The sequence below is a fragment of the Falco cherrug genome, chromosome 19 (assembly GCF_023634085.1).
Source record: "Falco cherrug isolate bFalChe1 chromosome 19, bFalChe1.pri, whole genome shotgun sequence".
Taxonomy (NCBI): Eukaryota; Metazoa; Chordata; class Aves; order Falconiformes; family Falconidae; genus Falco; species Falco cherrug.
This window is the reverse complement of record NC_073715.1, coordinates 687,667-703,685: the sequence shown is the minus strand read 5'-3', so window position 1 is coordinate 703,685 and position 16,019 is coordinate 687,667. Positions and strand designations below refer to the sequence as shown.

Sequence of the window (16,019 nt, the reverse complement as noted above, 5' to 3'; positions counted from 1 at the left end):
GGGCTGGTTCTCCCTGAACCTGATGCTCTTGTTAGGGCACTTGGCTACCTCCTTGAAGTTCCCTTCCAAGCAGCGAGTTGCCCTCCAGAGTGGAAACCTGTCCCCTCGCACCCATTAGTGATCTGAAAGCCCCACATAGAAGCGTAGAGTTTCTGTGATGGAGAAAACACTGTTGGGGTGGGTGAAATGAGCTGTGTATCCTTTGCTGTGGGTGGGATGCTGAGTTCTGATGAAAGTCTACAACCTTTACTGGTCTGTGGTGGGTCAGTCCGTTCTCAGCAGTGCCTTGTGGTATTTCAGGGTAACATGGGAGTGTGGCCACCATTCATCTCAGGAAGGTGCAAGCCCATAGAAACTGGGAACCAGAAGGACAGACCGCCTCCCCTCACTGGGCACTCACCCACAGGCAATCCTCTTGCCTCACAGACCTCACTCTGTTCCACCGGAGGGCAGCAAAAATGCTCTGCTTTTCTGACATCTGAAAATACTCAACAGGAGAGATGGGGGGGAGCTGTGAAAAAAACTCAAGCTCTCTTACAATGCCTTCACCCTTCCCGTTCCTTAGCACTGGCGCTGCAGATGCTGACCAGCCCTTCTGCGTTGGCACTGGTTTCAGAGGACAAAGTTAAACACCAGGACTGGTCCCTGCCCCCACCCACTGCTGCAGAGTGGGGCTGGCTGGTCAAGAGCCCGTGGGCAGATGCCCTGCTCTTCATCACCCACACGGCCAGCACCAAGCAGGGCTGCAGCCACACAGCTGCAGGAAGGTCTCCGAGAAAAGAGAGGGATGTCTGTGTGTGACGGGGGGATGGTCTGTGGGAAATGGCTTTGATTTTGCTTGCAGAAGTCTCCCCTAAATTAGCACTGTCTTTTTCTCCTGTGACAGGACCATATGCCCAGAGGCAGCACATGTCCAACAGCAGCTCCATCACCCAGTTCCTCCTCCTGGCATTGGCAGACACGCGGGAGCTGCAGCTCTTGCACTTCTGGCTCTCCCTGGGCATCTACCTGGCTGCCCTCATGGCCAACGGACTCATCATCACCGCCATAGTCTGCGACCACCACCTGCACACCCCCATGTACTTCTTCCTCCTCAGCCTCTCCCTCCTCGACCTGGGATCCATATCCACTATTGTCCCCAAAGCCATGGCCAACTCCCTCTGGGACACCAGGGACATCTCCTACCCTGGATGTGCTGCACAGCTCTTCCTGATTGTCTTTTTCCTTTCAGCAGAGTGTTCTCTCCTCACCGTCATGGCCTATGACCGCTACGTGGCCATCTGCCAGCCCCTGCACTACGGGACCCTGCTGGGCAGCAGAGCTTGTGTCCACATGGCAGCAGCTGCCTGGGCCAGTGGGTTTCTCTATGCTGCGCTGCACACGGCCAATACACTGTCACTGCCGCTCTGCCAAGGCAATGCCCTGGGACAGTTCTTCTGTGAAATCCCACAGATCCTCAAGCTCTCCTGCTCACACACCTACCTCAGGGAAGTGGGGCTTATTGCGTCTGGTGCCTCTTTATTATTTGGCTGTTTTGTTTTTATTGTTCTGTCTTACATGCAGATCTTCAGGGCTGTGCTGAGGATCCCCTCTGAGCAGGGACGGCACAAAGCCTTTTCCACGTGCCTCCCTCACCTGGCCGTGGTCTCCCTCTTTGTCAGCACTGCCACGTTTGCCTACCTGAAACCCCGCTCCATCTCCTCCCCATCCCTGGACCTGGTGGTGGCAGTTCTGTACTCGGTGGTGCCTCCAGCAGTGAACCCCCTCATCTACAGCATGAGGAACCAGGAGCTGAAGGGTGCAATGTGCAAACTGATAGCTGGATGTTCTTCTAAAGCATTAAAATGATGAATAGCATTTATAATGTAGTTCATCACAGACCCTGACTCTCTTCTGAATTTTTTGTAGTTACTTGTGGTATTTCAGTTCTGATAAAGTTGTCATCCCCATTCTAATTCCTTCTGTGATTTTCTTTTCTGAAGGTGCCCTGCTCTCTCCTCATCTAACAAAGCCAAAGGGCCATTAGGAAACTATATTTTGGCTGGGATTCTTCCTTCCAAGGCCTTTCTGGAGCTGCAGGGACAGTTCCTGTGTCCACAGACGGAGGGGAAAAGGTTCCTGGCATGGCAGCAGTACCAGGGAACACCAGCCCTTGGCTCTCAAGTGCTGTCCTTCTTCCACTTCCACACTCTCCTTCTGACCCCATGCCTTGGTGTAAGGCCTGAGGGCTCTGGCAGCTTGGTCACCGCCGTGCTGCATGGCAGTCCTGTGAGCGCAGGCAGGGGCAGGCAACGGGCACTCTGTGACGGTGCTGGCCTCCATAAAATGCTATGGATTTGTGGAGACCACCTGAATGCAGCACTGCAACGTGCTTCCTTGAACCGAGGTCCCCGTGCCCGTTGCTCATGACGAGGGCCATCTCCGCGAGGTGCCGAGCAGGGCGCGACACCCCCGGGCTGAGGTGCTGCCAGCCTCTGGCAGGGGCAGCAGGAGGCCAGGCAGCCACTGTGCCTGCTGCAGTGCTCTGCCTCCGCATGTGCCAGGGACGGGCTCGTGCCTCTGAGCACCCCTGTGCGCGTGAGGCTGGGGTTCAACCACGCCAGCAGTGCATGAGGCCAGCTGAGGTGGGGACACCTCCCAGCACCTGGCCGTTCCTGTGTGTGACTGCAGGAACAAAGGCCACTGTCCCAGGGAGATTCATCTCACCCGCCTTGGGCAGGCTCATTGCAAGGGCCTCGGTCTGATCACGGCACCCTTTCTGGATGGTGCCCTCAAATGTGTCCGAGCAATCAGGGAGGTTCTGGGGTCCTGGCAAAAGGCAGACATCCAGCCTTTGTTCAGGAAAAGCAAGAAGGACAATTGGGAGAAATACAGGCTGGTCATCCTCACCGTAGTGTCTGGGGAAATGACGGTGGAAATACTCCTGCAGCCATTTCCAGGTAATTGTGGGACATCAAAGGGATTGCTGCACCCATACGTATTGAGGCAAGAAGGGGATGGTTTGTACCTGGATCTTTGCAAGGGTTTTGACTTTTTCTCCTGCACTTTCTGTATAGGCAGATGGGTGACTTCTGGAGTGAAGAAATGGAGGATACTGTGGGGGGAAGTTGGCTGGGGGCTTGTGGCTATGTCTCGAGCTAGCTCAACAGCGTCAGGGAGCGAAACCTGACCTTGGGAGAGAGACACAGTTATGCTTGTTGGAAGGAAGCCATGGGAGCAAGAGGAGAAAGATAGAGAGTGGTCTGCAGAGCTTGTGGCCTTGTAGATAAAGGGAGTTGCTGAGCTGCTGTGTCTGTAATAAAAAAAGAGCCCAGAGTGGAAAATTGCTGAGCACAATTACAGGCTGACACGTCAGCCCCCTGCAAAGGTATAAAAGGCTTGCTTGATTATTGATTAATAAAGTGTCTTCGAGGTGTCTTCAGGTGTCTTTGTGCCTTCGATCCTCTCCCAGAGTCGGTGCATCATACGCCACAGGGGCTCAAGACCAAATGTCACCAGTGGTCAAGTCCTCCTGGTGGCCACTGACTAGTGGCATCTTCCAGTGCAAGCAGTTGGGCCAACTGTGTTGAATGTCTTTATTGTCTCCCAGTACAAGTTGACAAAGTGGCTTTTCAGACCCTTCTGTGGATGATGCCAAAGTGGGCAGAGCCCTTGAGCGATGCTAACCAGTTCACCCTGCCTTGAGCAGGACAGCTGGACAAGGGCATTTACAGGGGCCTCTCCCAACCTGAGATATTCTAGGACTCATTGACTCACTTCCCTGGAGAGCTCAGTTGGGATGGGATAGCAGGGGGAAGAAGGGAAAACAGAGGCGCAGAAGCAGAGACAAAACATGGTCCAGTAGAAACAAAGCAGTTCCCCTGAGGACTGTTCTTCCACCCAAATGGTAGGTAGGAAATCCATGAGATAAATTGGCTGACAGAAGCTTCCCTTTATCTGCTGGGTGCTGGGCCACGGGGAGGGTGACGGCTGAGGACGGTATCTCGTGGTGAGTTGTGTCTCAGGGACTCACATTCCAGCAGGAAGCCAATGGCTGTGACGGGGGCAGTGAGGCCAGTTCTGCCTGCGGAGGGGACAGGCCACCAGCAGCAATGTGCCTGGGAAAGGGGCGGTGAGGTCACCTCTGCCTGACACAGCGCGTAGGGCAGCCCCTGACTCATGGCTGGGACACGTGCTGTTAAGCTCCATCTGCCAGTGTCTCGGGCAGGCCAGCAGAACCAAGGGGCTTCTTTCTTGCTTGTCACGTCGCTGCTGCCTGAGAACATGACAGCACCGCAGCAGGCACACCGCTTGCTCGTGTCTATGCGAGAAGCTGAAAGGCTCGCAGCCTTGGAAGAGTGCAGTGAGGCCGTGGCATGGTCAGGGGAAAGGCCACAAGGAGGGGGATGGGTCGGGATGCCCGCCTGAAGGGTGGTTTCCCAGGTGGTGGAGCTTTCCTTGGAGGTAGGGAAGAGCAGGAGGGAGAAGCACTGCCACCCAGTGCAGCTGGGAAAGTGGAGACTGGAGGTCAGGAGGAGGAAATGTCACTCAGGGGCTTGTGCTGTGGTGGGAGACGTCGTCCAGAAGGAGTATGAGATCAGTCCATGTCTGTGTGTTTGCAGGCACAGCGTGTGAGGGTGGGCAGACGTGAGTGCATGTGCGGCAAGGGCAGGGTGAGAGCAAGGTGGGGAAGCCAGATGGGTGCCTGCGGCCTGCCGGGGAAAAGCAGCAGCCGTGGGACAGCGTAGGACAACGTGAGACGGAAGGCAAAGGGCACGGGCAAGGCTGGAAGTCACCAAGAGAACCCAAGGGTTGTCCCCTTGCGTACGGCCATTGCCTGTGCCGTACAGAGTGCAGTTTATGGCACCTGCAGTGTCCTTGGCCATCTCTTCCTTTCCTGTGGATCTCTTTGTCACTGCCTTCCCCAGTTCAGCAGCCCCTCGCCAAGGAATAAACCACCCAGCAGAAGAGTGAAACCCAGTGGGTCTCTCTGTAAGGGGTGGTTGATTCTGCCTGTATCTCCGCAGGTAAGTTGTTCCCCACCGACTGTTCTCCAGTGTCTCAGTCAGTCATATCAGGAAAAATCCCTCCCCGTGTACATCTACCCGACCACCTTGGTGGTAACGCTTTTTGTGCTACAGGGCACATATCCAGCACCACCCAGTGCCCAGTGGAACGTTCCAGTACCTACTGCTAGTTAGTTCTGACAGCTTCATGAAATGCATTGAGCAATCACAATGTGGGTAGGGCCCCACAAAGACCAGAGTTCCATTTTGGTGTGTCTCGGCTTCATTTTAGTAACACACTTCACACTGAGTGTGGATTCAGTGTTGTCCAGGTCTGGAGGTCAGTCTCGTTCCAATGAGTGTATTTTGGTCTTAGCCACAGTTACTCCCACTAGTCCCCAGTGGGATGGGGATACCAGCTACAGGCATTCCTGCATGAGGACATTCAGGGAAATGGGTACCTACCCAACAATCACTCCTCCTAACAGCATTTATCGATTCTTCAACAATTTTCAAATGAGTATTCCATGTCCATGACTCCTCCTGATCCCACCCAAGCTGAGGATTTAGCATACCACATCACAGGCCAAATTCTATACATCTGTAAAACATGTTTCAACATATATCTACAAAGGAGAGACAAGTAGCAGGCTCCAGCTTCCCTGTAGACAGCCCAGTCTTATCTGGGGTCGCATTTCAGTCATTCACTTACATGCTGTCTGGCAATAATGCAAGATACCAAACCTAGAACTTCATGATTCTGGAGGTAGTTTCAAGCATAAAGGTTTTTCTTGCTTGACAGTCCATTCTGGTGATGTGGCTGCTTAAACCCTGCTATGGCACGTCCATGGAGTGACTCCTTCAGGCTTGACAGCAGCGTAGGTGCTGAGCAAAATCTGGAAAGGTCCTTTCACTTCTCTTCAACGGTTCATCCAACCACGTTCTAAGATACACACAATCTCCGGGTCGGTAGTGATGTACAGGCACGTCCAGGGACAGATCTGCGCTCACAGTGACGTACCTCTGGAGAGAGGACAGGACCTTTCATAGAGACCGAACATACTCTTTTAAGCCATGTTTCCCTTCTATTATTTTGGGATTCACTCCCCTTTCTGTCACCTGGCAAGGTTTACCATGTATCCTTTCCAAAGGACTAAGTCTCTCCTTCCATTTACGCTGGATCCTGTATCTGTAGCAATGCTGAGGGAAAAGCATCTGACTGCTCTCTCTGAGGTTCTTGTCAGATTTTACTCATCTGTCTTTTCAGGCTTTGCTTTATTCTTTCTACTTTCCCGCTTGATTGAGGTCCCCATGGAGTGTGGAGATCCCATTTTACCCCTCCTAGTTTAGCTAAAAGGTGAAGGGCTTCTACTACCAAGTGTCGACCCCTACCCAAAGAAAGTCCTATGGGTACCCCAATCTCAGCATAATCTCTGAATTTACACTTACGATATTTCTTATTGGTGCGACAAGGGAAAGCTTCCAGCCAGCCTGAAAAAGCATCTGCCATTACTAAAAGGTACGGATACCCATTTTGCTGCAGTAACTTGGAAAAAGTCTAATTGCCAGTAATCCCCTGGGCTTTGTCAGCCCTGGGAAAGATCATTGGGGTAGGTGAGGGTTATTCTTCAGGTACAACTCAGGCTTCTTCACTCTGCTTTTTGTTTTCCCAGTCATGGTACATTTAGAACTTGCCCTTTCAAGGCTTCTACCAAACTCTCAATTCCCCAGAGAGTTTCGTGGTGCTTCCTTTTAACCAATTCACACATAATTTCCTCTGTAAATGTTAGTTGATGCGAAGGAGTCACCCATCATCCGTGATTTGGGTTGCCTTCAGTATATTAGCCAACTGATTGTTTTCTGGTGGATCCTGTGGGCTCTTAGGCCCTACTTTCTGCCGTTTCTCTGGCAGGACTAGCAATATTTGACTTTCAGCTGCTTCTTTCCTTGCTTGATCTGCCACTTGCTGTCCTATATGCACCGAGCTATCTCCAAGGTGCTGCACTTTACAATGCATAATTGCCAGCACCCTGGGTCAACTGGTCACCTGAAATGATGGTTGGGTCTTTGCCTCATAATTTGACGGGGGATCCTTGAGACGTTCAGAGTCCTCTTTCTTTCTTTCTTTCCAACAGCCCCATCGGCATGGTCGTTTCCAAAGGCAAATTTCAAATATGTCCATGCATTAAAAAAAGCCTTGTCTGTTCATAATAATCCCAGTGCCCTTAGTAAGGCTGTGAGTTCTGCCTCTTAGGCCCACGTGTCAGATGAGAGGGCTTTGGCTTCTCTTCTCTCTCTGATAGTTACCACCACATATCCTGCTCTTTGGGTCCCATTTCGCACAAAACTACTACCACCTACAAATAAGTCCCAGTCTCCATTTTCTGTTGGCGTGCCTTTTAATTCCACTCGGCTAGAATATACCTCTGCCATTGTCTTTAAACAATCATGAGTTGGTTCTTCTTTTCCACTGAGATCATGTCATTTTTGCCCAGGTGTCAGTTCCTGGGCCTCTTGCATCGGTAATACTGTAGCTGCCACCGTGCGCGGACAGGTTGGCCGTCCTTTACTGACACTGTCCAGCTGTTTGGAAAAGCTCCCCACGGCTCTGCTCCATGGTTCCAGGCTCTGGGCCAACACTCCTAAGGCAACGTGTCACCTTTCATGCACAAAGAGTTCCAATGGGTTTTCTAGATTTGGGAGGCCTAGAGCTGGAGCACTCATTCCAGTCCATTTCCATTCCGTAAAGGCATCTCTGCACTCCTGAGTCCAGACAAGGAGGTTTCCCTTTCCTCCGACACCTTCATATAAAAGCTTGGCAATGAGTCCCAAATTCGTTATCCATAAGTGACACCACCCGGCCATTCCCAGGGATGCTCTGAGCTCTTGTTTTCATTTGGGTTCTGGGATTTGACAAATGGCCCTTTTCCTCCAGCTCCAAGACTCTGCTGGCCCAGGCAAATTGTAAATCCCCAACTGGTTGCTTCTTCTGGGGTGGTCTCTGCCTTTTCCCAGGGTACTTTGTACCCTGCTAGCCCCCAAAGTTTAGGAGGTCCTTGTTATAGAATCTTCTTTACTACTGGTTGCTAGCAGTATGTCACCTACCTATTGCAGCAAGGCGACATTTTCCTACCTCTTTTGCCAGCTTTCCAACTCACTGGCTAATTGATTTCCAAAGACTGTAGGGCTATTTTTAACTCCTTGCAGTCATACAGCCCTGCACAGCTGGGTTTCTCGACCAGTTTCAGGGCTTTCCCATTTGAAACCAACCGACTGGTGACTGGCAGCAGCCAGCACAAGGCAGAAGAACGCATCTTCCATCTCATACAGTAAACCATTCCTCATTCTCCTTCAGGGTGGTCAGGAGGGCATACGGGTGTGCTACTGCCTCATGGACATCTTGCACAGTTGGATTTATAGCTCTTGAATCTTGCACCAGTTTGTATTCTTCTGAATTTGGCTTCCTGACAGGTAATACTGGAGTGTTATGTTCTGATTGGCATTCTCTTAGTAACCCAAAATCTGTGATTTGTTCAATTAAGGACTGCAACCCTTTCCTGACTTGTAGTTTAACTGGGTACAGCTTTTGACTTGCTGGTCTGCCATTTGGCTTCCACTGGATGATTACTGGTTCCCCTGCTTGGGGTTGCCCTGGTGTTCCTGAAGCCCATACAAGAGGTATTGCAGCATTTGTACCTGCTTCTGGTATCTGCTGTAGCTCGGCTTCCTTCTGCAACATAAAAACGTGGGCATCCAAATCTTTATTGTCAGGAATATGGTTCCTTTGAGGAAGCCCAGGTGGCACCTCAGGTAGATTTGGTTTCTGTCAACCAGCAACTGAATGCCAGCCCTGCAGTGCGTCACGGTCTGACCCAAGTTCATCCAGCTGGTCCATGAACAGGAAGCCCATCACAGTGGGGGTTCCAACCACCTGGCTACTCCCACACTCCACTGGTACTTATTCCAACAATCCTTTGCTCAGCCCCGTGAAGATACCATCAAAGAACCAGTGCATGGTTCTCACAGTGTTCCTGGATCACAGCATATGCAAACTGAAGCACATTTTCAGCAGCACCATGTCCTCCTGGAGGTCAGCCTCCCCTCCCCCACAGGCCTTCAGGGGCCTCAGCAGCACTGCAGCTAGCCAAGCCTTCTTCTGCCAGGGCTGCAGAGCCCAGCACTGCTTTTCTGGCCTTGCAGAGGGCACGGCTTCCTCTGCTGGTGCACTTAGATTGCCACCGCCACCCACTCCAGCAGGTCTCTGGTCTCCAGCACAGCACGGGCACACGCTGGCTCGGGGGCGCTTGGTACCAGCTTTGCCCGAGAGAAGCCTGAGCTTGGCCCCAGCGCTACGGCTGAGGTGCTGCAGCCCAGAAGCGCACCGATGGCTTGGGACTGGGGCTCAGGCAGGAGGAGCTGGACTTCCACATGCTGTCATCGTGCTGGATATTGATGGAGTAAATCATGATATTGATGAAATAAATCATGACGGGTGGTGGGACGGGTCACAGTGGTGCGGCAGGGAAAGGTGTGGGCTTTTCACGAGGGACAGGCCAGGAAGCTGAGGAGGGGATGCCCTCCGTGTGCAGGCACTTGTTGCACGTGCGGATCTCCTCTCCGGGGTGTGCAGCAGGTTGGGTGAGCCCTTGCAGGAGAGTGTCAGCGAGAGGCCGGTTAGTGTGCCATCCTGGTGGGAGACACAGCACCCGCACTCAGGGTACGGCAGTGGAGAAAGGCTTATCTAAGCAAGCCAAGGAAGTCTGCAGGTCCATGATCCCAGCTCTTATTGGGGACTTCATGACCCTGACGCCTTCTGGAAGGGGAGCACAGCAGGATACACCCTGTCCAGCTGGTGTCGGGGGTCTCTTGAGACAAATTCTTTGCACAGGTGTCAGGCCAACAAAGGTGACGCTCACCTGAATCTGGTCCTTGCCAAACAGGCACTGCTGCTGAGGGATGTGAAAACCAGTGTCAGCCCCGGCTGTAGTGCTCATGAAATAGGGGGAGAAGACTTTAGCCTCTTCAGGGGACTTGTAGTGGTAGTCCCATGGGCAGCAGCACTCAAGGACAGCAGAGCTGTGTACGGCTGGTCATTCAGGAAAGCATTTTCCAAGCGGAACTGTCCATACCGAGGAGCAGGAAATCAAGCAGACATGCCTAGAGAGATCCTTGGCTAAAGAAGGAATTCCTCAAGAATCTCCAGAGAGAAAAGGAAGCATCCTGGAGGTGGATGCAAGGGCTCAAAGAGGCATTTAGAAATAGGGATGTCTTCAGGGAAGCCAAAGCCTGCTTAGTATGGGGTCTTGCAAGATGTTCAAGGGCATCAAGAGGATCTGTCACTACTTGCAGAACAGTTTAAGAAATAAACGAAGCCCCTGTGTGGCCACTGCTGAGCTTAGTAAGAGCAGGTTTAGATAAAACTGAACATCCTCCAGGTCCTCTTTGCCTTAGTCTTCCCCAGCATCGTGTCCCAAAGCTTTGTGCCTGAAGGCAGGACTCTGGAGGGAACCAGCCAAGTGTGGATGGGGATCATGTCAGGAGTCATTTGACCAAATTCAATGCTTCCCACTCCAGGGAGGTGGAGGGGCGGCATCCCAGGGAGCTGTGTGAGCAGGCCGATGTCCCAGTGAGGCCATTCTCCATCCCCACTGGAAGGTCACAGAGACTGGAGGAACTTCCTCTTGACTGGAAGCACCCATGAATCTCGTGATACCCAAGAAGGACAAACTGAAAGTCCTGCCCCTAAAGTGGACCGAGGCCCTGCGATGACACAGGGCAGGGACTGCCTGGCTGGGTCCTTGGTTTGCATTCGGCAAACTAGGAGCCATCAGGAAAGGTGACCAACAGCCTCCTGGGCTGTATGACCAGGAGCACAGCCACGGCAAGTCATTCCCCCCCTCTGCTTCCCACTTGTTTCACCACATCTAGAGTACTTGTCTAGCTTTGGTGCTCCACAATAGCAGAGAGACACTGGCACGCTGGAGCCATTTCAGTAAAGAATCACAGAGATGGTCAAGGCTGGAGCACGTGCCCTGTTAGATCAGGCTGAGGGAGCTGGGCTCGTCCACCCTGGAGAATGGAGGGCTTTTGTGGGAGGATGTAAGAGCCTTGCGTTGCCTATGGCAAGGTTTCCAAGAACTCACTGTGGTACAAGGCAGGAGCACAGGAAGCAATGAACTGAAGCAAGAGCGCTGTCCTCCTTCTTCACCTTCAGCCTTTAGCTCGGGGAACCACAGGCTGCACAGACCCCCAGTGGTGAGGGGTGTGCCACCAGTTAGAGTCGCCTTGGGTGACATTTCTGGCACCTGAGCGAGTAACTATCCAGGTGGATTTTCCAAGGGTAAATCCTGCCTCGCAAACCTGACAGCCTGCAGTTGTGTGTGAGGAGCTCCACAGTGGATGTCATTTCCCTCAGCTTTACAAAACTCTGGCCATGGTCTCCCTCAGCGTTGTTCTGCCCAAGCGAGGCCATGACACTCTGGGTGCGAACAGAAAGAGATGAGTAAAACACCAGCTGGATGGTCAGGCTGAGAGAGCAGTGGGGAAGGGCTCACACCCCACCTGGAGGCCACTGGGACATACTGGGGCAGTGTGGGCACCACAGGGGACTCTCCTGATTACAGTTTAAGAGCTGGAAAGATAATCCAGTGGAGGCAACTCTCACAGTGTTTGTTGGTGGCACCAAACTGAGAGGACCATCCCTGTGCCCTAGGGATGCCATGGAGGGGAACCCTGGCAGGTGGGGTGGCCGCCCTGTCAGGAGCTGCACAGATGCAGGAAGGACCAAGGGCAGAGCCTGCACCTCCCTCGGGTGGACTAACACCCTGCAGCTGCAGGGCCTGGGACCTGCCTGGCTGGGCAGTGTCTGTGCAGAAAAGGCCCTGGTGGTGCTGGGGGACAGAAGGCAAAACACAATCCCAGCCCGTGACCTGGTAGCAGAGGCAGCCAGCCGTGCCCTGGAGCGTATGAAGAGGTGCCTTGACAATACAGTGAGGGAAATTATTTTTTCCACGTTATCATCACTCATAACACCACATGTAGACCGCTGTGTTAATATTTTGGACTTGACTGTGGAGGGAAGGAGGGAGGGAGCGGCTGGGTGGCTGCTGGGCTTTTGGCCAGAGACAAGCCATTACAACAAGGAAGGTGTGCATAATTTGGAGGGAGTTAGAGGAAAGAAGGAAGGCAGCAGAATGTCCCCAGGACTTGGAGGGCCATGGAGTCATTTCATTGGCCACCCCATTCAGAATGAAGCTGGGAAGTGAGCCTGAAATTCAGAACCAACAAGGTCCATAGACAGGCCAGGCTGTTCCTGTGGTTGTGCCTGGAGACCCGCACACCTACAGCACAGGTTGTGCTGGGGCTGAATCTCCTGCCTGGCTTCAATGGCCTCCCGAAGCCATGGACAAAGCTTTGGGTGGAGGCCCCAGGTGAGGCTGGTCAGGGCCAGGAAGGCCTAGGGATGCTCTCAGGGCCCTGCCCCCATGGGATCCCACCTGCCAGTGCCCTCAGCAGGCCAGGTTCTCCTTCCCTTCTGCCCCAGGGCTGTGCTATGCTGCTCTCCTTCCCCACGTGCCTGGGCATCAGGGACACCACAACTGCACACTACTAGAAGCAAGGTGGCCCTGGTCTTCAAATCCCTGAGCAGATTGTTGTCTTTGGGGAGACCCAGGTGCAGGTGAGCATCAGAGTGGGCAACCTGTTTGGTCTGAGGAACTTGCCCACAAGCCCCTGGACTCTTGGCATCCTTGCTTACCTGTCCTGTCAACACCAAGGAGACTGATTCCCCCAGAATAAACCAGATTATCTCACCCATTGTTTCTCCTGCCATAGTATCTCACAAACCAAACATTTTTTTAACTGGCAATAAATTAATCTTTGCCAAGACCTCACATCTCTGGACATGAAAAGAATCAGTAAGAGATCTCTTTATCTTTGCCATGAGCATTGCTGGTTTATTTTTTTCCTTTGTCCTGTTGAGTCAGTGCAGCGAATGAGCAGCTGAATGTTTGTCTCACCACTGGCCAAGGTTAACCCACCACAGGACCACATCAGGACTGCTGAGCCCACAATGGGGCTCCCAGCACATGAAAGACCCTGACACATCAGAGAAGTCCTGCAGAGGCCAGAAGGATAGTTGGGACATGGAACACATTATGGACAAAGAGAGGCTGAGAGCGCAAGAGTATTATTTGAGAAATTGTTCTGAATGAAAGACTGGAGCGCTGGACCCAGGCCAGCTGGTGGGATCTCAATCAATATTTGTTAGAACACCATGCCATGAGAACATGATCTTGTTGGAGGTGTCTGACAATGGCCTTCCCTGAGAGACCAACTGTGGCAAGAGCTATGGGACTTGTGTGTAACAAGTGTCAGTAGGAAGGTGGCTCCCTTTATATTTAGAAATGGTGATGGAGTTGGGTATCACCGGGCAACGGAGGAGGACAGAGGTGACCATGCAGCAGTGGTCCCTAATGAGGGCTGGGGTATATGACCAGGCTTGGAAAGGAGCAGTGTTTGGGAATTTGTGGGGAAAATTTCCCTTCTGCAGCTTTCTGAGGGTGTGCAGGGAACACGGCACAGATCTGGCCCCTCAGTCCCGCTCCTTTGGTGCCTTGCTTGCTTCACCATGACCCCTGGGTCTGCACCAGGACCACCCTGCTGTGTGCCCCCACGCTGCACACCCACACAGCTGAGCTCTCACTGGTGTTTCCCTCTCCCTGGCCCTTCCCAGCCCAGCCCCCCCACAGCTCTGCCCACCTCCCCTGCCCTCTCCCCAGCCCAGGCAGACACAGCAGCCCACGCGGGGCTGGCCCCATGCAATTGCCCACCCAAAGGGGGCTGCAGAGCTCTGGGCACTCACCGCATGGCCATAGACCATCACAAGGGCACAGGAGATGCTGGTGGGCAGAGAGGGGTCTCCTCCTGCCAGTCAGCCCCAGGGCTGGCACCAGCCATGGCATGAGGACACAGAGGCCATTGCCTCCCTCTGTCTGCTGCTCCTCTCTCACAGGGACCCTGATTGCCCACTCCTGGCAGCCCCTCGGGGCCAGTCCCTGTCCCCAGCACCAGGCTGCTGGCCTGGGGGCTCCCCAGGCACCTCCTGCTGCACCAGGGACACAGCAGCCTGCCCCAGCTGGGGCATCCACAGAGACACCTGCTCTTGCCCACGGATGTGGTCTCAGGCATGGCCCTGAGCAGGCGGTGCTGCTGTGCAGGGCAGCGGTGCCTGAAAGCCCAGGGAGATGGTCCCAGGCACATCCCTCTTGGTCACCCACCATTCCCATGGGCACTGGGCCCCCACACGCCAAGGCTCAACACAGGCCCATGCCCTAACGCGTTGCCCCATGCCCTCCTCCCCTGAGCCATGGAGAACCCAAGATCAGAGACGTTGTTCAGGAAACAATTCCTGCAGCTTGTTCCTCAGCTTGGCTTTGGAATTAGTGCCAAAAGTCCAAACATTGGAACTGAGAAATCCTCCTTTTATTACAGAGATGTGAGCCAGGAGTCAAGGTTAATTGTCCACCCATGCATATGTACAAAGAACACCAGGTCAGACAGGCTGGGTTCCCACGTGCAACAGATTCAGACATTTCTAGAAAAACAGGATTGTCACAAATAGAATGCTAAACGCACTGGAGTTTCCAGAAATGAAGTGGAAATGCCTTGTGAAGGGTCATGGATAATTTGTTGCTTCTGAGATACACCTGACTGCATCAGCTTCTTCAGTGCGTCCTTCAGCTCCTGGTTCCTCATGCTGTAGATGAGGGGGTTCACTGCTGGAGGCACCACCGAGTACAGGACTGCCACCACCAGGTCCAGGGATGGGGAGGAGATGGAGGGGGGCTTCAGGTGGGCAAATATGGCAGTGCTGAGAAAGAGGGAGATCACGGCCAGGTGAGGGAGGCACGTGGAAAAGGCTTTGTGCCGTCCCTGCTCAGAGGGGATCCTCAGCACAGCCCTGAAGATCTGCACATAGGACAGCACAATGAAAACGAAACATCCACAGACTAAACAGGAACTAGCCACAATAAGCCCCACTTCCCTGAGGTAGGTGTGTGAGCAGGAGAGCTTGAGGATCTGTGGGATTTCACAGAAGACCTGTCCCAGGGCATTGCCTTGGCAGAGCGGCAGTGAAAAAGTATTTGCTGTCTGTAGGAGGGAGTTGACAAACCCACTGGCCCAGGCAGCTGCTGCCATGTGGACACAAGCTCTGCTGCCCAGCAGGGTCCCGTAGTGCAGGGGCTGGCAGATGGCCACGTAGCGGTCATAGGCCATGACGGTGAGGAGAGAACACTCCGCTGAAAGGAAAAAGACAATCAGGAAGAGCTGTGCAGCACATCCTGCGTAGGAGATGTCCCTGGTGTCCCAGAGGGAGTTGGCCATGGCTTTGGGGAGAGTGGTGGAGATGGAGCCCAGGTCGAGGAGGGAGAGGTTGAGGAGGAAGAAGTACATGGGGGTGTGCAGGTGGTGGTCGCACACTATGGCAGTGATGATGAGTCCGTTGGCCATGAGGGCAGCCAGGTAGATGCCCAGGGAGAGCCAGAAGTGCAAGAGCTGCAGCTCCCGCGTGTCTGCCAATGCCAGGAGGAGGAACTGGGTGATGGAGCTGCTGTTGGACATGTGCTGCCTCTGGGCATATGGTCCTGTCACAGGAGAAAAAGACAGTGCTAATTTAGGGGAGACTTCTGCAAGCAAAATCAAAGCCATTTCCCACAGACCATCCCCCCGTCACACACAGACATCCCTCTCTTTTCTCGGAGACCTTCCTGCAGCTGTGTGGCTGCAGCCCTGCTTGGTGCTGGCCGTGTGGGTGATGAAGAGCAGGGCATCTGCCCACGGGCTCTTGACCAGCCAGCCCCACTCTGCAGCAGTGGGTGGGGGCAGGGACCAGTCCTGGTGTTTAACTTTGTCCTCTGAAACCAGTGCCAACGCAGAAGGGCTGGTCAGCGCCTGCAGCGCCAGTGCTAAGGAACGGGAAGGGTGAAGGCATTGTAAGAGAGCTTGAGTTTTTTTCACAGCTCCCCCCCATCT

The 16,019-nt window shown here is 53.5% G+C and overlaps 2 protein-coding genes across 2 annotated transcripts; one reads left to right on the top strand and one right to left on the bottom strand.

Annotated features, from left to right (window-relative positions):
* The first annotated feature begins 879 nt into the window (after nt 1–879).
* LOC129734323 (olfactory receptor 14C36-like) lies at nt 880–1,848 on the top strand. The gene has a single exon (XM_055697208.1). The coding sequence runs from the start codon at nt 910–912 to the stop codon at nt 1,846–1,848; it is 939 nt and encodes a 312-aa protein (XP_055553183.1). The 5' UTR covers nt 880–909.
* A 12,749-nt stretch (nt 1,849–14,597) lies between these two features.
* Nucleotides 14,598–15,638, bottom strand: LOC129734322 (olfactory receptor 14C36-like). Its single transcript, XM_055697207.1, has one exon. The coding sequence runs from the start codon at nt 15,606–15,608 to the stop codon at nt 14,598–14,600; it is 1,011 nt and encodes a 336-aa protein (XP_055553182.1). The 5' UTR covers nt 15,609–15,638.
* Between the last annotated feature and the right edge of the window lie 381 nt (nt 15,639–16,019).

What these genes read in the sequence shown, in the direction of transcription:
- LOC129734323 (XM_055697208.1), top strand. Translation starts at nt 910, where the DNA reads ATGTCCAACAGCAGCTCCATCACCCAGTTCCTCCTCCTGGCATTGGCA.
- LOC129734322 (XM_055697207.1), bottom strand. Translation starts at nt 15,608, where the DNA reads ATGTCCAACAGCAGCTCCATCACCCAGTTCCTCCTCCTGGCATTGGCA.